We start from the raw sequence: 25,943 nt of genomic DNA on the forward strand, positions 1-25,943 counted from the left end.
GATTTCTTCATGCTTTTCAAACATCTTAAATGCACATATTTAGATCAGGGAAATCATTTTTTCCCTCGGGACATGCCCCCAAACCCGCTTGTAAGCTCAGTTTTTGGACCTCTGTATTTCTGTGTAAAGCTTTGAGCTCGGGTTTATTGTGTAAGCAATGAAATAAAATACAGAAATAGCTTCTATTGAGAACCACACAAACATAATATGAAATCTGATTGATATTTGTGTAGAGCGAGGACTGTTACAATTTGGTAGGTCAGCTAAGGCAAAGTTGATAGCCTTCTGGTCTGCAGGACAAAGGAGAGCAAAGGTGACCAAAACTCCACTTGTAATGAAAAGATGTGCAGATTAGAGTGTGACAGGGAAAGAGAGACAGAGTTAATGTATCTGTGTGTTTCTGTGACAGAGGAAGGGGGAGAGGGAGGCAGGCTCACATTTTGGTTGTCCTCCAACAGCGGCAGATGAAAAATGATAAATATTTAGTGTTATTTTCAGAGTCACGGTACATTGGAGTGATTTTGTAAACTTGCATACGAGAGAACAGATTTTATTCCTTCACACACTGTATGGGCTAACCAAACTGAATAAAAGTAAGTACATGTGCTGAACACAGTTTCACAACTATCTGAAAGAGATAATCAATAAAAAGGTCGACCAATGAAAACATTTTTGCAGACCATTTGTAAAATCTGTAAAAGGCCCCTTGACATGATGCTGCAGGCTCCTTTTTCTAAAGAGAAAAGAGAGAGATGCATTAAAGTCACGCAGTTTAACTAAAGACCTGTTGGATCCAAGAAAACAGTATTTCTATATTCGTGCAAAGATTCTTCAACTTATTTGTTGTATGTTGGCCTTACAGGAGTCAGAAAACACATTTTCTAGAGTAGAGTAGTCGTAGATTTCAGTGTTGCATTGAAACAGTCCACAATGTAAAGACACATGTATGATCTGCATGTAATAGTGTTTATACAGAGGTCACTGTACCAAGACTTTTACATCTGTTACTAAATTTTCACCACCATGACCAAGTACATTTTTCTGTCTTATTTCAGCCACCATGCAGTGTTTCTCTACAGCATGTTGGTCTCACATGAGCCAGGCTGCAGTATCTTAAGAGTAACAATGAGCCTGATGCATTTTCTAAACCAGGGGTAGAAAAAGGCATAGATCACAGGGTTAAGACAGGAGTTGAAATAGAACAGACATGTTACAAAGGTAGCAGATGAGGCATTGATTAAGGTGTCCTGGCCTGTGAGTGAAAGACAAAAAGATGGGCAGAGGCACACTAGAAAGACGACAATAACAACACCAAGAGTCCTGGCTGCTTTCAATTCAGATTTTTTAGCAGTTACACTGACTGATAACTTGATAGTGAAAGCTGCAGTATGAGACCGCATGGCACGAGCATGAGACACAGACACCACAAATACTCTCATATACAGAACTATGATGACAGTGACAGGACCAATAAAGGACAAAAAAATATCTGCAAGTCCAGCAATGTAGTTAATGACAATGACACACTCTCCAAAGCAGGAATTATACCTGCCTGGTTGTTCCAGATTATCCTTCTGCAGCAGACTGTGAAGGAAAACAGAACATATCCAACACAGACAAACACAGATCTTAACTCTGTTTTGTGTGACTTTGTTGGGATAATGTAGAGGATCACAAATAGCCACATATCGGTCAACTGATATGAGCACCATGGTTCCTATTGAGGCAGAGGTAATGAGGAATGCTAGATACTGATACAGAATACACATGAAGTCACCGAGCAACCAGCAGCCGTCTATGAGCATAATTTCATAGAACATGAGGAAGCCCACGAAGAAATCTGAGACAGCTAGAGAGAGGAGGAGGAGGTTGGTGGGTGTGTGGAGCTGCCTGAAGAAATAAGAGAACAACATGCTTATCATTAATGGTAGTCAATTTACATTATATATGTATATATATATATATTATATTAAGAGATAAAAGCATTGTCTGAAACACAAAAACATATTTCCTGTACAGTCTGAGATCTGATATTTAGTTTTGTTCTATATCATTAATAATTTCTTTCTGTACATTTACCAGTTTTATTAATTGATAAAACATATGAATACTTGAAGTGTGAGATGGAGATGATGACGAGCAGGTTGAGAGTCACAGTGAGCAGAGAGATGGAGGACAGTAAAATGTAAGTGAGTATAGATACAGAGTGAGGACGCATGGTCTTCCTGCAGGAGGAGTTGAGGAGTTCTGGAAAGCAAAGTTCAGCTTCATCAAAGCTGTTCATTGTCAGAAACAGGAGACAAGATGCTGCTTTGCTCGTCATACAACTGATTCTTCTCTGTTCTTCCTCCAGATCCCTCCTTGCTCTTTTACTCTGGTGACAACTTTCTCTTAGTGGGAGTGACTAAACTTCACCATTACTGTTTCATCTACCTTCATTGGTCTATTCCCTGTATTTCACCTCCCCCTTCTCTTTATTACTTTTTTTTCGAAACAATTACAAGTTCCATCATGCTCTGCAACGGGGAACAGCAAGGCACATCACAACACAGCCAAAGTTTCCTTTTTAGGACAGTTGTCTAGACGTTATGGTTTTCACACTACATGACTCACCAAAACGATGTGACATGGCCATAATCATGCTTAACGCATGTTCAAATATTAGCCTGTTTTAAACACTTAGCATGCTAGATATGTGAAATTAGTCTGCAATGCCCTCGCGAGCCTCCCGGCTCACATCTTTAAACAGTTCACGCTTTGCAATGAAGCACTGTGTGCAAGTGCTGAGCCAACACAGATTTACCTCTTACCTTGGGTTTTTGTTGGGGGGCTCCAAAAACTGTGCACATGTTGAAAATCAGGGCTGAAGTGATGTGGTGTGTAGTAGTTGAAAACCAGGTGTCACATGATGCTGAAGTCTGCATTGGTATCAGATGCTGAGGAATACTGACCAAGCGTCTATATTTGAGAAATTGGGAGTGAGAACGGGTTTGCTCCCTCATTGCCCGTTTGTGTGATTCTCGTGTAACTTGGTTTTGCCAATGACTCCTCTCCAAGCCGAGTCTGGAGGTTTTGTTGAACCTTAAAGCCTGCCGGCAGTCTTCTTGTGTAGTGCCTTCTGTGATTCTGGCCTCTTGTTCTGTGTCCTGAGATGCTACACCTATGTGAGCCAACAGAACCACATAATCTGCAAAGAGAAGAAAAGCAAGGTCAACAAAGTGGACACTCTCTTAACCCTGGCTGCACCTTGAGATCCTATCCATGAAGATCACGAACAGAATGGTTAACAAGACACAACCCGGGTGAAGCCCAACACCCACTGAAATCGTGTTTGACATTGTTTCAAGAATACGTTTTGGGAATTCTTTTAAAACATCTCACTGATTCTGAAAGTCTCAGATCTTCAGGCAGGGACTTCCATAGTTGAGGGGCAATGATTGCAAAAGCTCACTTAGGGACTTAGGTACAGCCAGCAGAGCCTTGCCTGTGGATCTTAGGCTGTGCTCTGCTCATAGGGTGGTAGCAATTCAGCAATTTAACTGGGAGCTGAACCGGGAATTGCTTTAAAAGTGAAATCTTAAAATGTATTTTAAATCCTGCTAGTAACCTGTGCAGGGAGGCTAAAACGGGGCTTGGGTGATATTTTTACCTGTTAGTTATAAGTCGAGTAGCTAAAGGCGTGAGATAGTTTAGGATTAACCCTCAATACAGTGCATGTTAATAATCTAACCGCGATGAAATACAAGTCTTCTCAAGATCAGGTCAACAGTGGAGAGACCGGATTTTTGAAATGCTCCTCAACGGATTTAAACATGATTGAATGAATTTTGTAATTTGTTTTCTAACAGAAAGATCAAATTTGACATTCAGGTTTCAAGCTGCAGGTTAAACATTTGTTGATAGGAACCAAGATTTCTTTCTTTCTTTTTTTATAACAGCAGTGGACTTTTTTTGGACATGCAACACTTGACAACACTGATAATAACTTAGGAGCATTGCCTAATATGGGACATACATTTGCATGTTATTTGCATAATAATGGTAGTGAATATTGTATCCATGTATGCTATGTCTCAGTGGCAGCATGTATAGATCAGTAAGAACAAGGAGTCAATGATGGAGCCTTTGGGAAGCCCACAGGTCAGAGGTGCGACAGAAGAGGAGGTATCATCCATGACAAGTGAGAAACTTCTCCTTGATAAATAAGACTTAAAAGAGTCAAAAGCAGTGACCCTGATGCCAACCCAGTTTTCAAGGTGATGTAATAGAATAGAGTGATCAATAGTGCTAAATGCAGAGATCAAATCTAGAAGAATTAAATTGAACAATCACCAGTATCAACTTTGGGTAAAAGATCAGTTGTTACTTTAATGAGAGCAGTTTTAGTGCTGTGACGTGATGGGAAACATTATTACAATTTTAAAACCTTTTCTAAGATTTTTGATAAGAAATTTAAAATCCAGAGGGTCAACGCTTCTTCATGCTTGAAGCAGGAAGGAATACAGCCAGTGGACAGAGAGTTATTTAGAATAGATTTTACGAACAAAGACCATGCTAATAACGATGTTGAAGTAAGAGGGATGGACTTCGGAGCGAAAGGTGGTTGAGGGAGGAAGGGATGAGGGTTGTGGGATGAAGCGATAGGGGTCGTGGGATGAAGGGATGTAGGGTAGGGGATGAAGGGATGAGGGTCGTGGAATGAAGGGTAAGGGATGAAAAAGGATGAGGGTCGTAGGATGAAGGGATGTAGTGTCGTGGGATGATGGGATGTAGGCAAAGGAGGAGGGGAAAGAGGGTCGTGGAATGATGGATGGAGAAGAGAAATGATGGACCGCTGACGTCCGATGACTAGTGGGAACTGGAGGAGTGGAGACTCTTGAGTGGGGGCCGTCTCTTTGAAAGCTCGGATTATGCAGAGTACTCAACGGAGGAAGGACAACGGAGAGGTACCGGTAGTCAGGGCGGGTGGGAAGGACAACGGAGGCGCTGGTGATGTCAATCATAGGCTACCAGGCTCTTTGACCTGTGAGGCAGATGAGTGATGTAGCGTGATCGATTGTTGTGTAGTGCATGGAGTGGTCCGGGCTGGGAATTAGGCTTTTGATGCTTGGGACGGTGGAGCCCTGGGGTAATGAGAGGTCTATGATGAGTCTCTCTTCCTTGAATATTTCCTAGTAGCTACGCCGAATGGACTGATCAAGAAAATTGGGAAAGGTGGGCGAGTGAGTTGACCGATCAATAATGCGTCGTGGATTACCTGGGCCGGTGGTTTATCGACTGTGTTGGGCTCTGAGATGGCTGATTGCAAATTTTTAAATGTCTAGAAGGATTCTATCAACTTGCAAACCTCGGTGGAAGCCAAAGGTGAAACCTTGTCTGAGGAGCATTAACGTTAATTGGGTATTGTGATACTTTCACGGGTTGTGCTTGGTTGGATTGTGGGGACAGGTTGGTGTGCCGTGGCGGATATGGAGGAATCAGCAGCTAGAGGTGTTGCATCCTAGGTCGTCTGAGTTATACAAACCATCCTACCGCCCTGGTAGAGGAACAGCCTTCGGTTGGCTGGGTGGTGGCTGGTTTAGGATTGATGCATGGTGGGGGGACTAGAGGCAGGCTGCAGTCAATGGTGGGCTTTGTTTACTAGGAACTGAGGTAAAAGGCAAGGGGGCTGTGAGGTTGCATGTGGTGGCCAGATGGGGTGGTGCGCCCCGAAGCTCACAATTCGGGGAAGAGAAAACCCAACTATTTAACTTAGGGTCTGGTGTTCCCCAGTATGTTCCCTGATTGAACTGCTGCAAGTGACCAGCAGCTGCGAATGCAAATTTAACATGATGTGTATAAAAAGAACAACAAGGCCAGGTCAAGAATCAGCAAAAAGTAGTCGTCCAACTTGGGCCTGTAGTCTGGGAAGGCAGAACAGATGATGTCATGGTACAGGGAGAAAGAGGACTCAGCCCTTCACAACCTAGCACCTTTATACCTTTCGGACCTCCTGCACCAACGCACTCCCACCCGCAACATCAGATCCACTGACGCCAATCTCCTTACCCCCCCTACTCTGTCAACGTATCGGACCTTGGGGGACAGGGCCTCCTCCGTTGATACACCTCCCTCTGGAACTCTTTTCACCAGCACCTCAGAAATGATCCATCCCTCGTCACTTTCAAAACTGCACTTAAAACTCATCGATTTAAATCTGCTTCTAACCTGTGATGCTAGTTATGTATGTTTTTGTTCAGTTTATTACTGTTATAATGTAATCTCTCTGACTTTTTATATTGTTATTGCTTTTATTGTTTCTGTCTTTACCATGTAGTTTGAGTACCTTTGAGTACCTTTGAGTACCTTTTAAAGCGCTATACAATTAAAATATATTATTATTATCATATTTCTATAATTCAGGCAAACTCAAGCACAAAGATGAACTAGAGAAGGTGTATGTCATTTTCGTAAATTCTTTGTATACATGTTGGCAAAGTGACAGAGAAACAGACCAGCAGTGAAAACAGAGATTGAGAGAAAACAGTCGTGTGCATTTTCTTTTACTTCAACACTTTTTAAAAACATTGTCAACATTTATTTTCAGATTTCTTCATGCTTTTCAAACATCTTAAATGCACATATTTAGATCAGGGAAATCATTTTTTCCCTCGGGACATGCCCCCAAACCCGCTTGTAAGCTCAGTTTTTGGACCTCTGTATTTCTGTGTAAAGCTTTGAGCTCGGGTTTATTGTGTAAGCAATGAAATAAAATACAGAAATAGCTTCTATTGAGAACCACACAAACATAATATGAAATCTGATTGATATTTGTGTAGAGCGAGGACTGTTACAATTTGGTAGGTCAGCTAAGGCAAAGTTGATAGCCTTCTGGTCTGCAGGACAAAGGAGAGCAAAGGTGACCAAAACTCCACTTGTAATGAAAAGATGTGCAGATTAGAGTGTGACAGGGAAAGAGAGACAGAGTTAATGTATCTGTGTGTTTCTGTGACAGAGGAAGGGGGAGAGGGAGGCAGGCTCACATTTTGGTTGTCCTCCAACAGCGGCAGATCAAAAATGATAAATATTTAGTGTTATTTTCAGAGTCAAGGTACATTGGAGTGATTTTGTAAACTTGCATACGAGAGAACAGATTTTATTCCTTCACACACTGTATGGGCTAACCAAACTGAATAAAAGTAAGGACATGTGCTGAACACAGTTTCACAACTATCTGAAAGAGATAATCAATAAAAAGGTCGACCAATTAAAACATTTTTGCAGACCATTTGTAAAATCTGTGAAAGGGCCCTTGACATGATGCTGCAGGCTCCTTTTTCTAAAGAGAAAAGAGAGAGATGCATCAAAGTCACGCAGTTTAACTAAAGACCTGTTGGATCCAAGAAAACAGTATTTCTATATTCGTGCAAAGATTCTTTAACTTATTTGTTGTATGTTGGCCTTACAGGAGTCAGAAAACACATTTTCTAGAGTAGAGTAGTCGTAGATTTCAGTGTTGCATTGAAACAGTCCACAATGTAAAGACACATGTATGATCTGCATGTAATAGTGTTCATACAGAGGTCACTGTACCAAGACTTTTACATCTGTTACTAAATTCTCACCACCATGACCAAGTACATTTTTCTGTCTTATTACAGCCACCATGCAGTGTTTCTCTACAGCATGTTGGTCTCACATGAGCCAGGCTGCAGTATCTTAAGAGTAACAATGAGCCTGATGCATTTTCTAAACCAGGGGTAGAAAAAGGCATAGATCACAGGGTTAAGACAGGAGTTGAAGTAGAACAGACAGATTACAAAGGTAGCAGATGAGGTATTGAGCAAGGTGTCCTGGCCTGTGAGTGAAACACAAAAATATGGGCAGAGGCACACTAGAAAGACGACAATAACAACACCAAGAGTCCTGGCTGCTTTCAATTCAGATTTTTTAGCAGTTACACTGACTGAACACTTGAGAGTGAAAGCTGCAGTATGAGACCGCATGGCACGAGCCTGAGACACAGACACCACAAATACTCTCATATACAGAACTATGATGACAGTGACAGGACCAATAAAGGTCAAAAAAAAATCTGCAAGTCCAGCAATGTAGTTAATGACATAGACACACTCTCCAAAGCAGGAATTATACCTGCCTGGTTGTTCCAGTTTATCCTTCATCAGCAGACTGTCAAACAAAACAGAACATATCCAACACAGACAAACACAGATCTTAACTCTGTTTTGTGTGACTTTGTTGGGATAATGTAGAGGATCACAAATAGCCACATATCGGTCAACTGATATGAGCACCATGGTTCCTACTGATGCAGAGGTAATGATGTATCCTAGATACTGATACAGAATACACATGAAGTCACCGAAGGACCAGCAGCCGTCTATGAGCATAATTTGATAGAACACGAGGAAGCCCACGAAGAAATCGGAGACAGCCAGAGAGAGGAGGAGGAGGTTTGTAGGTGTGTGGAGCTGCCTGAAGAAATCAGAGAACAACATGCTTATCATTAATGGTAGTACATTTATAATTATATATATATATATATATATATATATATATATATATATATATATATATTATATTAAGAGATAAAAGCATTGACTGAAACAGAAAAACATATTTCCTTTACAGTCTGAGATCTGATATTTAGTTTTGTTCCATTAATCATTGCTTTCTGTACAGTTACCACTTTTATAAATTGATAAAACATGAATACTTGAAATGGGAGATGGAGATGATGACGAGCAGGTTGAGAGTCACAGTGAGCAGAGAGATGGAGGACAGTAAAATGTAAGTGAGTATAGATACAGAGTGAGGACGCATGGTCTTCCTGCAGGAGGAGTTGAGGAGTTCTGGAAAGCAAAGTTCAGCTTCATCAAAGCTGTTCATTGTCAGAAACAGGAGACAAGATGCTGCTGTGCTCGTCATACAACTGAATAATCTCTGTTCTTCCTCCACATCCCTCCTTGCTCTTTTACTCTGGTGACAACTTTCTGAGTGGGAGTGACTAAACTTCACCATTACTGTTTCATCTACCTTCATTGGGCATTTACCTGTATTTCACCTCCCCCTTCTCTTTTTAACTTTTTTTTCGAAACAATTACAAGTTCCATCATGCTTTGCAACGGGGAACAGCAAGGCACATCACAACACAGCCAAAGTTTCCTTTTTAGGACAGTTGTCTAGACGTTATGGTTTTCACACTACATGACTCACCAAAACGATGTGACATGGCCATAATCATGCTTAACGCATGTTCAAATATTAGCCTGTTTTAAACACTTAGCATGCTAGATATGCGAAATTAGTCTGCAATGCCCTGGCGAGCCTCCCGGCTCTCATCTTTAAACAGTTCACGCTTTGCAATGAAGCACTGTGTGCAAGTGCTGAGCCAACACAGATTTACCTCTTACCTTGGGTTTTTGTTGGGGAGCTCCAAAAACTGTTCACAAGTTGAAAATCAGGGCTGAAGTGATGTGGTGTGTAGTAGTTGAAAACCAGGTGTCACATGATGCTGAAGTCTGCATTGGTATCAGATGCTGAGGAATACTGACCAAGCGTCTATATTTGAGAAATTGGGAGTGAGAACGGGTTTGCTCCCTCATTGCCCGTTTGTGTGATTCTCGTGTAACTTGGTTTTGCCAATGACTCTCCTCTCCAAGCCGAGTCTGGAGGTTTTGTTGAACCTTAAAGCCTGCCGGTAGTCTTCTTGTGTAGTGCCTTCTGTGATTCTGGCCTCTTGTTCTGTGTCCCGAGATGCTACACCTATGTGAGCCAACAGCACCACATAATCTGCAAAGAGAAGAAAAGCAAGGTCAACAAAGTGGACACTCTCTTAACCCTGGCTGCACCTTGAGATCCTATCCATGAAGATCACGAACAGAATGGTTAACAAGACACAACCCGGGTGAAGCCCAACACCCACTGAAATCGTGTTTGACATTGTTTCAAGAATACGTTTTGGGAATTCTTTTAAAACATCTCACTGATTCTGAAAGTCTCAGATCTTCAGGCAGGGACTTCCATAGTTGAGGGGCAATGATTGCAAAAGCTCACTTAGGGACTTAGGTACAGCCAGCAGAGCCTTGCCTGTGGATCTTAGGCTGTGCTCTGCTCATAGGGTGGTACCAATTCAACAATTTAACTGGGAGCTGAACCGGGAATTGCTTTAAAAGTGAAATCTTAAAATGTATTTTAAATCCTGCTAGTAACCTGTGCAGGGAGGCTAAAACGGGGCTTGGGTGATATTTTTACCTGTTAGTTATCAGTCGAGTAGCTAAAGGGGTGAGATAGTTTAGGATTAACCCTCAATACAGTGCATGTTAATAATCTAACCGGGATGAAATAAAAGTCTTCTCAAATTCAGGTCAACAGTGGAGAGACCAGATTTTTGAAATGCTCCTCAACGGATTTAAACATGATTGAATGAATTTTGTAATTTGTTTTCTAACAGAAAGATCAAATTTGACATTCAGAATTAAATTGAACAATTACTAGTATCAGCTTTGCGTAAAAGATCAGTTGTTACTTTAATGAGAGCAGTTTTAGTGCTGTGACGTGATGGGAATCATTATTACAATTTTAAAACCTTTTCTAAGACTTTTGATAAGAAATTTAAAATCCAGAGGGTCAACGCTTCTTCATGCTTGAAGCAGGAAGGAATACAGCCAGTGGACAGAGAGTTATTTAGAATAGATTTTACAAACAAAGACCATGCTAATAACGATGTTGAAGTAAGAGGGATGGACTTCGGAGTGAAAGGTGGTTGAGGGAGGAAGGGATGAGGGTTGTGGGAGGAAGGGTAAGGGATGAAAAAGGATGAGGGTCATGGGATGAAGGGATGTAGGGTAGGGGATGAAGGGATGAGGGTCGTGGAATGAAGGGTAAGGGATGAAAAAGGATGAGGGTCGTAGGATGAAGGGATGTAGTGTCGTGGGATGATGGGATGTAGGCAAAGGAGGAGGGGAAGAGGGTCGTGGAATGATGGATGGAGGAGAGAAATGATGGACCGCTGACTGTCCGATGACCAGTGGGAACTGGGGGAGTGGAGACTCTGGAGTGGGGGCCGTCTCTTTGAAAGGTCGGATTATGCAGAGTACTCAACGGAGGAAGGACAACGGAGAGGTACCGGTAGTCAGGGCGGGTGGGAAGGACAACGGAGGCGCTGGTGATGTCAATCATAGGCGACCAGGCTCTTTGACCTGTGAGGCAGATGAGTGATGTAGCGTGATCGATTGTTGTGTAGTGCATGGAGTGGTCCGGGCTGGGAATTAGGCTTTTGATGCTTGGGACGGTGGAGCCCTGGGGTAATGAGAGGTCTATGATGAGTCTCTCTTCCTTGAATATTTCCTAGTAGCTACGCCGAATGGACTGATTAAGAAAATTGGGAAAGGTGGGCGAGTGAGTTGACTGATCAATAATGTGTCGTGGATTACCTGGGCCGGTGGTTTATCGACTGTGTTGGGCTCTGAGATGGCTGATTGCAAATTTTTAAATATCTAGAAGGATTCTATCAACCTGCAAACCTGGGTGGAAGCCAGAGGTGAAACCTTGTCTGAGGAGCATTAACGTTAATTGGGTATTGTGATACTTTCTTGGTTGGATTGTGGGGACAGGTTGGTGTGCCGTGGCGGATATGGAGGAATCAGCAGCTAGAGGTGTTGCATCCTAGGTCGTCTGAGTTATACAAACCATCCTACCGCCCTGGTAGAGGAACAGCCTTCGGTTGGCTGGGTGGTGGCTGGTTTAGGATTGATGCATGGTGGGGGGACTAGAGGCAGGCTGCAGTCAATGGTGGGCTTTGTTTACTAGGAGCTGAGGTAAAAGGCAAGGGGGCTGTGAGGTTGCATGTGGTGGCCAGCTGGGGTGGCGCGCCCCGAAGCTCACAATTCGGGGAAGAGAAAACCCAACTATTTAACTTAGGGTCTGGTGTTCCCCAGTATGTTCCCTGATTGAACTTCTGCAAGTGACCAGCAGCTTCGAATGCAAATATAACATGATGTGTATAAAAAGAACAACAAGGCCAGGTCAAGAATAAGCAAAAAGTAGTCGTCCAACTTGGGCCTGTAGTCTGGGAAGGCAGAGCAGATGATGTCATGGTACAGGGAGAAAGAGGACTCAGCCCTTCACAACCTAGCACCTTCATACCTTTCGGACCTCCTGCACCAACGCACTCCCACCCGCAACATCAGATCCACTGACGCCAATCTCCTTACCCCCCCTACTCTGTCAACGTATCGGACCTTGGGGGACAGGGCCTCCTCCGTTGATACACCTCCCTCTGGAACTCTTTTCACCAGCACCTCAGAAATGATCCATCCCTCATCACTTTCAAAACTGCACTTAAAACTCATCTATTTAAATCTGCTTCTAACCTGTGATGCTAGTTATGTATGTTTTTGTTCAGTTTATTACTGTTATAATGTAATCTCTCTGACTTTTTATATTGTTATTGCTTTTATTGTTTCTGTCTTTACCATGTAGAGTGCCTTTGAGTACCTTTTAAAGCGCTATACAATTAAAATATATTATTATTATCATATTTCTATAATTCAGGCAAACTCAAGCACAAAGATGAACTAGAGAAGGTGTATGTCATTTTCGTAAATTCTTTGTATACATGTTGGCAAAGTGACAGAGAACGGACCAGCAGTGAAAACAGAGATTGAGAGAAAACAGTCGTGTGCATTTGCTTTTACTTCAACACTGTTTAAAAACATTGTCAACATTTATTTTCAGATTTCTCCATGCTTTTCAAACATCTTAAATACACATATTTAGATCAGGGAAATCATTTTTTTCCTCGGGGCATGCCCCCAAACCCGCTTGTAAGCTCAGTTTTTGGACCTCTGTATTTCTGTGTAAAGCTTTGAGCTCGGGTTTATTGTGTAACCAATGAAATAAAATACAGAAATAGCTTCTATTGAGAACCACACAAACATAATATGAAATCTGATTGAGATTTGTGTAGAGCGAGGACTGTTACAATTTGGTAGGTCAGCTAAGGCAAAGTTGATAGCCTTCTGGTCTGCAGGACAAAGGAGAGCAAAGGTGACCAAAACTCCACTTGTAATGAAAAGATGTGCAGATTAGAGTGTGACAGGGAAAGAGAGACAGAGTTAATGTATCTGTGTGTTTCTGTGACAGAGGAAGGGGGAGAGGGAGGCAGGCTCACATTTTGGTTGTCCAACGGCGGCAGATCAAAAATGATAAATATTTAGTGTTATTTTCAGAGTCAAGGTACATTGGAGTGATTTTGTAAACTTGCATACGAGAGAACAGATTTTATTCCTTCACTCACTGTATGGGCTGACCAAACTGAGGGAAAGTAAGTACATGTGCTGAACACAGTTTCACAACTATCTGAAAGAGATAATCAATAAAAAGGTCGACCAATTAAAACATTTTTGCAGACCATTTGTAAAATCTGTGAAAGGGCCCTTGACATGATGCTGCAGGCTCCTTTTTCTAAAGAGAAAAGAGAGAGATGCATTAAAGTCACGCAGTTTAACTAAAGACCTGTTGGATCCAAGAAAACAGTATTTCTATATTCGTGCAAAGATTCTTCAACTTATTTGTTGTATGTTGGCCTTACAGGAGTCAGGCAACACATTTTCTAGAGTAGAGTAGTCGTAGATTTCAGTGTTGCATTGAAACAGTACACAATGTAAAGACACATGTATGATCTGCATGTAATAGTGTTCATACAGAGGTCACTGTACCAAGACTTTTACATCTGTTACTAAATTCTCACCACCATGACCAAGTACATTTTTCTGTCTTATTACAGCCACCATGCAGTGTTTCTCTACAGCATGTTGGTCTCACATGAGCCAGGCTGCAGTATCTTAAGAGTAACAATGAGCCTGATGCATTTTCTAAACCAGGGGTAGAAAAAGGCATAGATCACAGGGTTAAGACAGGAGTTGAAGTAGAACAGACATATTACAAAGGTAGCAGATGAGGTATTGAGCAAGGTGTCCTGGCCTGTGAGTGAAACACAATAATATGGGCAGAGGCACACTAGAAAGACGACAATAACAACACCAAGAGTCCTGGCTGCTTTCAATTCAGATTTGTTAGCAGTTACACTGACTGATAACTTGATAGTGAAAGCTGCAGTATGAGACCGCATGGCACGAGCCTGAGACACAGACACCACAAATACTCTCATATACAGAACTATGATGACAGTGACAGGACCAATAAAAGTAAAAAAAAAATCTGCAAGTCCAGCAATGTAGTTAATGACAACGAGGCACTCTCCAAAGCAGGAATTATACCTGCCTGGTTGTTCCAGGTTATCCTTCAGCAGCAGACTGTCAAAGAAAACAGAACATATCCAACACAGACAAACACAGATCTTAACTCTGTTTTGTGTGACTTTGTTGGGATAATGTAGAGGATCACAAATAGCCACATATCGGTCAACTGATATGAGCACCATGGTTCCTATTGAGGCAGAAGTAATGATGTATCCTAGATACTGATACAGAATACACATGAAGTCACCGAAGGACCAGCAGCCGTCTATGAGCACAATTTGATAGAACACGAGGAAGCCCACAAAGAAATCTGAGACAGCCAGAGAGAGGAGGAGGAGGTTGGTGGGTGTGTGGAGCTGCCTGAAGAAATCAGAGAACAACATGCTTATCATTAATGGTCGTAAATTTATAATGTATATATATATATATATATATATATATATATATATTATATTAAGAGATAAAAACATTGACTGAAACACAAAAACATATTTCCTTTACAGTCTGAGATCTGATATTTAGTTTTGTTCCATTAATCATTGCTTTCTGTACAGTTACCAGTTTTATAAATTGATAAAACATATGAATACTTGAAGTGGGAGATGGAGATGATGACGAGCAGGTTGAGAGTCACAGTGAGCAGAGAGATGGAGGACAGTAAAATGTAAGTCAGTATAGATACAGAGTGAGGACGCACGGCCTTCCTGCAGGAGGAGTTGAGGAGTTCTGGAAAGCAAAGTTCGACTTCTTCAAGGCTTTTCATTGTTAGAAACAGGAGACAAGATGCTGCTTTGCTCGTCATACAACTGAATAATCTCTGTTCTTCCTCCACATCCCTCCTTGCTCTTTTACTCTGGTGACAACTTTCTGAGTGGGAGTGACTAAACTTCTCCCTCACTGTTTCATCTATCTTCATTGGGCTTTTCCCTGTATTTCACCTCCCCCTCCTCTTTTTTACTGTTTTTTCTAAATAATTACAAGTTCCATCATGCTTTGCAACGGGGAACAGCAAGGCACATCACAACGCAGCCAAAGTTGCCTTTTTAGGACAGTTGTGACCAGGACAAGAAGAAGGGAGTGTACAGTTTATGCCATGAAGCTGGATGAGATACAGAAGTCGTTGTGGTTTTCACACGAAATGACTGACGAGAATGACATGACATGGCCGTCGTCATGCTTGAACACATGTTCAAACATCAGCCTGTTTTAAACACATCTTTACCATGTGATCAGTCACGGTGTTATGCGTTATGTTTGTTCATGTAGACATCCAACACCTGAGGTTCAACAACAACTTTGGTCTTTGTTGCAAATCAAACAAATACAAAGTTATTTTTGGTACAGGCGACCCTCCGTCAGGTTTCTCATGAACCCGCGTCTCACTCTCACATTGGTTTGAGCTAACTGCCTCCCCGCCAGGTCCAGATATTAAGCATGCTAGATATGTGCAATAAGTCAAATACATATAAAGTGTTCAACGAGGGTCTTTTACTCTTGGGAGAACTTCTCCCTTACTCACTAATCTATCGTCATTGGCCTTTTCAATGTATTTCATCTCCCCCTCCTCTTTTTTCCTTTCTTCAAAACAATTACAATTCTCATAATGCTCTGCATCGAGAGACAGCAATTCACTTCACAACCTAGCCAGAGTTCCCTTTTTAGGACAGTTGTGACCAGGACAAGAAGAAAGGAGTGTACAGCTTCTGGTTTCTATTAACCCATGAATCTGTCTAAAATATAGATCTTTGGATTTTTTGAAACTTCTTCCAGTAAAGAGGTTTAACTTGAACTCAAGCCCCTCCAGTTGTCACTGATTCCCTGTTGGCCCACCTCAATAGTTGTCTCTGATCACTAGTCAGGAAACCCCTACATATCTACGGTTGGCCACATGCTGTGGTCTCCAGCCAGCACCAACAGGCCCCCAATTGCTCCGACATTTAAATGGATATTCCTTCTAGTCATCGGTCTTTTGTCGGGAATTTGCGAAAACTGTCCGTGAGTGGAAAATCAGGGCTGAAGCTTTGTGGTGTGAACTGGGTCGTAGTTAAAAGCCTGGTGCTTCTCATACAGAAGCTAAACCTCCCCTCCAACCTCCCCTTCCTCAGTAAGACTCTGGAAAGAGTAGTCGCCGGCCAACTCCATCTCCACATGTCCAACCATGAGCTCTATGAGCCCCTCCAATCCGGCTTCAGACTCCAACACAGCACGGAGACCGCCCTCATTAAGATCATCAACGATCTCCTCATTGCTGCTGACTCTGGCCGCCTCAGCATCCTCATCCTCCTGGACCTCTCTGCAGCATTTGACACTGTTTCCCATACCATCCTCCTCAACCGCCTATCTGACCTTCTAGGGGTCACTGGCACCGCCCTCTCCTGGTTTTCATCCTACCTCCATAACAGGGAACAGTTTGTTTCCATCAATGGCTCTATTTCCCCCCTAGCCCCAGTCAATCATGGCGTGCCCCAAGGCTCTGTGCTTGGCCCCCTCCTCTTCACCATCTACATGCTCCCCCTCGGCAAGATCATCCGCCATCACGGACTGAACTTCCACTGCTATGCTGATGACACTCAAATCTATCTCAGTACTACTCCATCCTCCCAGTTCCCCCCTCAGTCCCTTGTCAACTGCCTGCATGAAATAAAAACCTGGATGTCATCAAATCTCCTCAAACTCAACACCAAGAAGACAGAGCTCATGGTTGTGGCACCCAAGGCGCTGCTCCAGAAGGTTGGTGACTTCATCCTCGAGGTTGACGGCTGCTCCATCTCCCCATCTCCTGAAGTCCGCAACCTGGGTGTTATCCTGGACTCCACCCTTTCCTTCGAGTCCCACATCAAGTCCGTCACCAAAACTGCCTTTTTCCATCTCCGGAACATTGCCAGACTCCGACCGTCACTCTCGGAGTCTGTTGCTGAAACCCTGGTCCATGCATTTGTCACCTCCCGCTTGGACTACTGCAATGGTGTCCTGTTCGGGGTACCCAACAAAACCCTGGACAGGCTCCAGTATGTACAAAACTCTGCCGCCAGGGTTCTCACGCACACAAAGCCCTGGCAGCACATCACCCCCACCCTCATCAACCTCCACTGGCTCCCGGTCAAGTCCCGCATCTCATACAAGATCCTCCTCCTCACCTACAAGTCCCTCCATGCCCATGCCCCCCAGTACCTATCGGACCTCCTCCGCCCACATGCCCCTCCCCGGAACCTGCGGTCTTCAGACTATGGCCTGCTTGCCACCACCCGCACCAAACTGCGAACCTTCGGGGACAGAGCTTTCAGTGTGGCAGCCCCCATCCTCTGGAACTCTCTTCCTGCGGTGATCCGCAACATCTCCACTCTGGACGCCTTCAAAAGGGCCCTCAAGTCCCATCTGTTCGCCAAGGCTTTCGGCCCCTAGTTTACTTGTTCTGTTTTTCTGACTGTTTGTCTAAACTGTTTTTGTCTAAACTGTTACTCTTGTAAAGTGGCCTTGGGTCCCCTGAAAGGCGCTATATAAATTAAAGTTATTATTATTATTATTAAAGGGTGCATTGGTATCAGATGCTGAGGAACACTGACAAAGCGTCTGTATTTGACAAATTCGGAGTGAGAACAGGTTTGCTCCCTCATTGCCTGCTTCTGTGACTCACCTGTAACTCAGTTTTGCCAAGGACTACGCCCAACAAGCTGAGTATGGAGGTTCTGTATGTCCTTAAAGCCTGCCGGCAGTCTTCTTGTGAGGTGCTTTCTTTGCTTCTGGCCTGTTGTTCTCTGTCCTGAGCTGTTCCTCCTATCTGAGCCAACAGGACCACATCATCTGCAAGGAGAAGAAAAGCAAGTCTTTGGTCTAAAGTCCCATTATATATATTTAGATATATATATATATATATATATATCGCTGGTGGGGGGTCATGTAACACAATTTCTCTCCCCACTAATTGGTTTTGGATGGCAATTAATGTGACGCACCCTCCATGCGAACACGCAAGTGCAGTGGCAGTGGGTAGGGAGAGTGTGTAGGGGTTGGTTTGAGAAAAGCCTCCGGATGAACTGTATGAGGTCACGTTAGACCATTGTGCAATGTATGAGGTCACATTACATCTTAATGCAATGTAAGCAATAACGACAGACCTCGATGCAATGTATTTGGTCACTTTAGGTACCGGTAGTCAGGGCGGGTGGGAAGGACAACGGAGGCGCTGGTGATGTCAACCATACGCTACCAGGCTCTTTGACCTGTGAGGCAGATGAGTGATGTAGCGTGATCGATTGTTGTGTAGTGCATGGAGTGGTCCGGGCTGGGAATTAGGCTTTTGATGCTTGGGACGGTGGAGCCCTGGGGTAATGAGAGGTCTATGATGAGTCTCTCTTCCTTGAATATTTCCTAGTAGCTACACCGAATGGACTGATTAAGAAAATTGGGAAAGGTGGGCGAGTGAGTTGACCGATCAATAATGCGTCGTGGATTAACTTGGCCGGTGGTTTATCGACTGTATTGGGCTCTGAGATGGCTGATTGCAAATTTTTAAATGTCTAGGAGGATTCTATCAACTTGCAAACCTGGGTGGAAGCCAAAGGTGAAACCTTGTCTGAGGAGCATTAACGTTAATTGGGTATTGTGATACTTTCACAGGTTGTGCTTGGTTGGATTGTGGGGACAGGTTGGTGTGCCGTGGCGGATATGGAGGAATCAGCAGCTAGAGGTGTTGCATCCTAGGTCGTCTGAGTTATACAAACCATCCTACCGCCCTGGTAGAGGAACAGCCTTCGGTTGGCTGGGTGGTGGCTGGTTTAGGATTGATGCATGGTGGGGGGACTAGAGGCAGGCTGCAGTCAATGGTGGGCTTTGTTTACTAGGAGCTGAGGTAAAAGGCAAGGGGGCTGTGAGGTTGCATGTGGTGGCCAGCTGGGGTGGCGCGCCCCGAAGCTCACAATTCGGGGAAGAGAAAACCCAACTATTTAACTTAGGGTCTGGTGTTCCCCAGTATGTTCCCTGATTGAACTTCTGCAAGTGACCAGCAGCTTCGAATGCAAATATAACATGATGTGTATAAAAAGAACAACAAGGCCAGGTCAAGAATAAGCAAAAAGTAGTCGTCCAACTTGGGCCTGTAGTCTGGGAAGGCAGAACAGATGATGTCATGGTACAGGGAGAAAGAGGACTCAGCCCTTCACAACCTAGCACCTTCATACCTTTCGGACCTCCTGCACCAACGCACTCCCACCCACAACATCAGATCCACTGACGCCAATCTCCTTACCCCCCCTACTCTGTCAACGTATCGGACCTTGGGGGACAGGGCCTCCTCCGTTGATACACCTCCCTCTGGAACTCTTTTCACCAGCACCTCAGAAATGATCCATCCCTCGTCACTTTCAAAACTGCACTTAAAACTCATCTATTTAAATCTGCTTCTAACCTGTGATGCTAGTTATGTTTGTTTTTGTTCAGTTTATTACTGTTATAATGTAATCTCTCTGACTTTTTATATTGTTATTGCTTTTATTGTTTCTGTCTTTACCATGTAGTTTGAGTACCTTTGAGTACCTTTGAGTACCTTTGAGTACCTTTTAAAGCGCTATACAATTAAAATATATCATTGTTATCATATTTCTATAATTCAGGCAAACTCAAGCACAAAGATGAACTAGAGAAGGTGTATGTCATTTTCGTAAATTCTTTGTATACATGTTGGCAAAGTGACAGAGAAACGGACCAGCAGTGAAAACAGAGATTGAGAGAAAACAGTCGTGTGCATTTGCTTTTACTTCAACACTTTTTAAAAACATTGTCAACATTTATTTTCAGATTTCTCCATGCTTTTCAAACATCTTAAATGCACATATTTAGATCAGGGAAATAATTATTTTCCTCGGGACATGCCCCCAAACCCGCTTGTAAGCTCAGTTTTTGGACCTCTGTATTTCTGTGTAAAGCTTTGAGCTCGGGTTTATTGTGTAACCAATGAAATAAAATACAGAAATAGCTTCTATTGAGAACCACACAAACATAATATGAAATCTGATTGATATTTGTGTAGAGCGAGGACTGTTACAATTTGGTAGGTCAGCTAAGGCAAAGTTGATAGCCTTCTGGTCTGCAGGACAAAGGAGAGCAAAGGTGACCAAAACTCCACTTGTAATGAAAAGATGTGCAGATTAGAGTGTGACAGGGAAAGAGAGACAGAGTTAATGTATCTGTGTGTTTCTGTGACAGAGGAAGGGGGAGAGGGAGGCAGGCTCACATTTTGGTTGTCCTCCAACGGCGGCAGATCAAAAATGATAAATATTTAGTGTTATTTTCAGAGTCAAGGTACATTGGAGTGATTTTGTAAACTTGCATACGAGAGAACAGATTTTATTCCTTCACTCACTGTATGGGCTGACCAAACTGAGGGAAAGTAAGTACATGTGCTGAACACAGTTTCACAACTATCTGAAAGAGATAATCAATAAAAAGGTCGACCAATTAAAACATTTTTGCAGACCATTTGTAAAATCTGTGAAAGGGCCCTTGACATGATGCTGCAGGCTCCTTTTTCTAAAGAGAAAAGAGAGAGATGCATTAAAGTCACGCAGTTTAACTAAAGACCTGTTGGATCCAAGAAAACAGTATTTCTATATTCGTGCAAAGATTCTTCAACTTATTTGTTGTATGTTGGCCTTACAGGAGTCAGGCAACACATTTTCTAGAGTAGAGTAGTCGTAGATTTCAGTGTTGCATTGAAACAGTACACAATGTAAAGACACATGTATGATCTGCATGTAATAGTGTTCATACAGAGGTCACTGTACCAAGACTTTTACATCTGTTACTAAATGCTCACCACCATGACCAAGTACATTTTTCTGTCTTATTACAGCCACCATGCAGTGTTTCTCTACAGCATGTTGGTCTCACATGAGCCAGGCTGCAGTATCTTAAGAGTAACAATGAGCCTGATGCATTTTCTAAACCAGGGGTAGAAAAAGGCATAGATCACAGGGTTAAGACAGGAGTTGAAGTAGAACAGACATATTACAAAGGTAGCAGATGAGGTATTGAGCAAGGTGTCCTGGCCTGTGAGTGAAACACAAAAATATGGGCAGAGGCACACTAGAAAGACGACAATAACAACACCAAGAGTCCTGGCTGCTTTCAATTCAGATTTGTTAGCAGTTACACTGACTGATAACTTGATAGTGAAAGCTGCAGTATGAGACCGCATGGCACGAGCCTGAGACACAGACACCACAAATACTCTCATATACAGAACTATGATGACAGTGACAGGACCAATAAAAGTAAAAAAAAAATCTGCAAGTCCAGCAATGTAGTTAATGACAACGAGGCACTCTCCAAAGCAGGAATTATACCTGCCTGGTTGTTCCAGGTTATCCTTCAGCAGCAGACTGTCAAAGAAAACAGAACATATCCAACACAGACAAACACAGATCTTAACTCTGTTTTGTGTGACTTTGTTGGGATAATGTAGAGGATCACAAATAGCCACATATCGGTCAACTGATATGAGCACCATGGTTCCTATTGAGGCAGAGGGAATGATGTATCCTAGATACTGATACAGAATACACATGAAGTCACCGAGCAACCAGCAGCCTTCTATGAGCATAATTTGATAGAACACGAGGAAGCCCACGAAGAAATCTGAGACAGCCAGAGAGAGGAGGAGGAGGTTGGTGGGTGTGTGGAGCTGCCTGAAGAAATAAGAGAACAACATGCTTATCATTAATGGTAGTCAATTTACATTATATATATATATATATATATATATATATATATATATATATATATATATGTTATATTAAGAGATAAAAGCATTGACTGAAACACAAAAACATATTTCCTGTACAGTCTGAGATCTGATATTTGTTTTGTATCATTAATCATTGCTTTCTGTACAGTTACCAGTTTTATAAATTGATTAAACATGAATACTTGAAGTGTGAGATGGAGATGATGACGAGCAGGTTGAGAGTCACAGTGAGCAGAGAGATGGAGGACAGTAAAATGTAAGTGAGTATAGATACAGAGTGAGGACGCATGGTCTTCCTGCAGGAGGAGTTGAGGAGTTCTGGAAAGCAAAGTTCGGCTTCTTCAAGGCTTTTCATTGTTAGAAACAGGAGACAAGATGCTGCTGTGCTCGTCATACAACTGAATAATCTCTGTTCTTCCTCCACATCCCTCCTTGCTCTTTTACTCTGGTGACAACTTTCTGAGTGGGAGTGACTAAACTTCTCCCTCACTGTTTCATCTATCTTCATTGGGCTTTTCCCTGTATTTCACCTCCCCCTCTTCTTTTTTACTGTTTTTTCGAAATAATTACAAGTTCCATCATGCTCTGCAACGGGGAACAGCAAGGCACATCACAACGCAGCCAAAGTTGCCTTTTTAGGACAGTTGTGACCAGGACAATAGGAAGGGAGTGTACAGTTTATGCCATGAAGCTGGATGAGATACAGAAGTCGTTGTGGTTTTCACACGAAATGACTGACGAGAATGACATGACATGGCCGTCGTCATGCTTGAACACATGTTCAAACATCAGCCTGTTTTAAACACATCTTTACCATGTGATCAGTCACGGTGTTATGCGTTATGTTTGTTCATGTAGACATCCAACACCTGAGGTTCAACAACAACTTTGGTCTTTGTTGCAAATCAAACAAATACAAAGTTATTTTTGGTACAGGCGACCCTCCGTCAGGTTTCTCATGAACCCGTGTCTCACTCTCACATTGGTTTGAGCTAACTGCCTCCCCGCCAGGTCCAGATATTAAGCATGCTAGATGTGTGCAATAAGTCAAATACATATAAAGTGTTCAACGAGGGTCTTTTACTCTTGGGAGAACTTCTCCCTTACTCACTAATCTATCTTCATTGGCCTTTTCAATGTATTTCATCTCCCCCTCCTCTTTTTTCCTTTCTTCAAAACAATTACAATTCTCATAATGCTCTGCATCGAGAGACAGCAATTCACTTCACAACCTAGCCAGAGTTCCCTTTTTAGGACAGTTGTGACCAGGACAAGAAGAAAGGAGTGTACAGCTTCTGGTTTCTATTAACCCATGAATCTGTCTAAAATATAGATCTTTGGATTTTTTCAAACTTCTTCCAGTAAAGAGGTTTAACTTGAACTCAAGCCCCTCCAGTTGTCACTGATTCCCTGTTGGCCCACCTCAATAGTTGTCTCTAATCACTGGTCAGGAAACCCCTACATATCTACGGTTGGCCACATGCTGTGGTCTCCAGCCAGCACCAACAGGCCCCCAATTGCGCCGACATTTAAGTGGATATTCCTTCCAGTCATCTGTCTTTTGTCGGGAATTTGCGAAAACTGTCCGTGAGTGGAAAATCAGGGCTGAAGCTTTGTGGTGTGAACTGGGTCGTAGTTAAAAGCCTGGTGCTGCTCATACAGAAGCTAAAGGGTGCATTGGTATCAGATGCTGAGGAACACTGACAAAGCGTCTGTATTTGACAAATTGGGAGTGAGAACAGGTTTGCTCCCTCATTGCCTGCTTCTGTGACTCACCTGTAACTCAGTTTTGCCAAGGACTACGCCCAACAAGCTGAGTATGGAGGTTCTGTATGTCCTTAAAGCCTGCCGGCAGTCTTCTTGTGAGGTGCTTTCTTTGCTTCTGCCCTGTTGTTCTCTGTCCTGAGCTGTTCCTCCTATCTGAGCCAACAGGACCACATCATCTGCAAGGAGAAGAAAAGCAAGTCTTTGGTCTAAAGTCCCATTATATATATATATATATATATATATATATATATATATATATATATATATATATATATCGCTGGTGGGGGGTCATGTAACACAATTTCTCTGCCCACTAATTGGTTTTGGATGGCAATTAATGTGACGCACCCTCCATGCGAACACGCAAGTGCAGTGGCAGTGGGTAGGGAGAGTGTGTAGGGGTTGGTTTGAGAAAAGCCTCCGGATGAACTGTATGAGGTCACGTTAGACCATTGTGCAATGTATGAGGTCACATTACATCTTAATGCAATGTAAGCAATCACGACAGACCTCGATGCAATGTATTTGGTCACTTTAGGTACCGGTAGTCAGGGCGGGTGGGAAGGACAACGGAGGCGCTGGTGATGTCAACCATACGCTACCAGGCTCTTTGACCTGTGAGGCAGATGAGTGATGTAGCGTGATCGATTGTTGTGTAGTGCATGGAGTGGTCCGGGCTGGGAATTAGGCTTTTGATGCTTGGGACGGTGGAGCCCTGGGGTAATGAGAGGTCTATGATGAGTCTCTCTTCCTTGAATATTTCCTAGTAGCTACGCCGAATGGACTGATTAAGAAAATTGGGAAAGGTGGGCGAGTGAGTTGACCGATCAATAATGTGTCGTGGACTACCTGGGCCGGTGGTTTATCGACTGTGTTGGGCTCTGAGATGGCTGATTGCAAATTTTTAAATATCTAGAAGGATTCTATCAACCTGCAAACCTGGGTGGAAGCCAGAGGTGAAACCTTGTCTGAGGAGCATTAACGTTAATTGGGTATTGTGATACTTTCTTGGTTGGATTGTGGGGACAGGTTGGTGTGCCGTGGCGGATATGGAGGAATCAGCAGCTAGAGGTGTTGCATCCTAGGTCGTCTGAGTTATACAAACCATCCTACCGCCCTGGTAGAGGAACAGTCTTCGGTTGGCTGGGTGGTGGCTGGTTTAGGATTGATGCATGGTGGGGGGACTAGAGGCAGGCTGCAGTCAATGGTGGGCTTTGTTTACTAGGAGATGAGGTAAAAGGCAAGGGGGCTGTGAGGTTGCATGTGGTGGCCAGATGGGGTGGTGCGCCCCGAAGCTCACAATTCGGGGAAGAGAAAACCCAACTATTTAACTTAGGGTCTGGTGTTCCCCAGTATGTTCCCTGATTGAACTTCTGCAAGTGACCAGCAGCTTCGAATGCAAATATAACATGATGTGTATAAAAAGAACAACAAGGCCAGGTCAAGAATAAGCAAAAAGTAGTCGTCCAACTTGGGCCTGTAGTCTGGGAAGGCAGAACAGATGATGTCATGGTACAGGGAGAAAGAGGACTCAGCCCTTCACAACCTAGCACCTTCATACCTTTCGGACCTCCTGCACCAACGCACTCCCACCCACAACATCAGATCCACTGACGCTAATCTCCTTACCCCCCCTACTCTGTCAACGTATCGGACCTTGGGGGACAGGGCCTCCTCCGTTGATACACCTCCCTCTGGAACTCTTTTCACCAGCACCTCAGAAATGATCCATCCCTCGTCACTTTCAAAACTGCACTTAAAACTCATCTATTTAAATCTGCTTCTAACCTGTGATGCTAGTTATGTATGTTTTTGTTCAGTTTATTACTGTTATAATGTAATCTCTCTGACATTTTATATTGTTATTGCTTTTATTGTTTCTGTCTTTGCCATGTAGAGTGCCTTTGAGTACCTTTTAAAGCGCTATACAATTAAAATATATTATTATTATCATATTTCTATAATTCAGGCAAACTCAAGCACAAAGATGAACTAGAGAAGGTGTATGTCATTTTCGTAAATTCTTTGTATACATGTTGGCAAAGTGACAGAGAAACAGACCAGCAGTGAAAACAGAGATTGAGAGAAAACAGTCGTGTGCATTTGCTTTTACTTCAACACTTTTTAAAAACATTGTCAACATTTATTTTCAGATTTCTTCATGCTTTTCA

General features: G+C 43.0%; 4 protein-coding genes across 4 annotated transcripts; all 4 read right to left on the bottom strand.

Annotated features, from left to right (window-relative positions):
- Positions 1-1,073: 1,073 nt before the first annotated feature.
- LOC306783243 (trace amine-associated receptor 13c-like) lies at positions 1,074-2,323 on the bottom strand (the record flags this gene model as incomplete). Its single annotated transcript, XM_079276814.1, has 2 exons — positions 1,074-1,890; positions 2,112-2,323. 2 exons carry the CDS (start codon positions 2,321-2,323, stop codon positions 1,074-1,076), a joined length of 1,029 nt encoding a protein of 342 aa, XP_079132940.1.
- A 5,335-nt stretch (positions 2,324-7,658) lies between these two features.
- Positions 7,659-8,928, bottom strand: LOC306783763 (trace amine-associated receptor 13c-like; the record flags this gene model as incomplete). The annotated part of the gene is made up of 2 exons (XM_079277562.1): positions 7,659-8,475; positions 8,717-8,928. 2 exons carry the CDS (start codon positions 8,926-8,928, stop codon positions 7,659-7,661), a joined length of 1,029 nt encoding a protein of 342 aa, XP_079133688.1.
- Positions 8,929-13,807: 4,879 nt separating this feature from the next.
- LOC306783239 (trace amine-associated receptor 13c-like) lies at positions 13,808-15,066 on the bottom strand (the record flags this gene model as incomplete). The annotated part of the gene is made up of 2 exons (XM_079276810.1): positions 13,808-14,624; positions 14,855-15,066. The coding sequence occupies 2 exons, from the start codon at positions 15,064-15,066 to the stop codon at positions 13,808-13,810; spliced, it is 1,029 nt and encodes a 342-aa protein (XP_079132936.1).
- Positions 15,067-21,129: 6,063 nt separating this feature from the next.
- On the bottom strand, positions 21,130-22,399 carry LOC306783643 (trace amine-associated receptor 13c-like; the record flags this gene model as incomplete). Its single annotated transcript, XM_079277357.1, has 2 exons — positions 21,130-21,946; positions 22,188-22,399. 2 exons carry the CDS (start codon positions 22,397-22,399, stop codon positions 21,130-21,132), a joined length of 1,029 nt encoding a protein of 342 aa, XP_079133483.1.
- Positions 22,400-25,943: the final 3,544 nt, after the last annotated feature.

Source organism: Melanostigma gelatinosum (genome assembly GCF_949748355.1).
Source record: "Melanostigma gelatinosum genome assembly, chromosome: 10".
NCBI lineage: Eukaryota > Metazoa > Chordata > Actinopteri > Perciformes > Zoarcidae > Melanostigma > Melanostigma gelatinosum.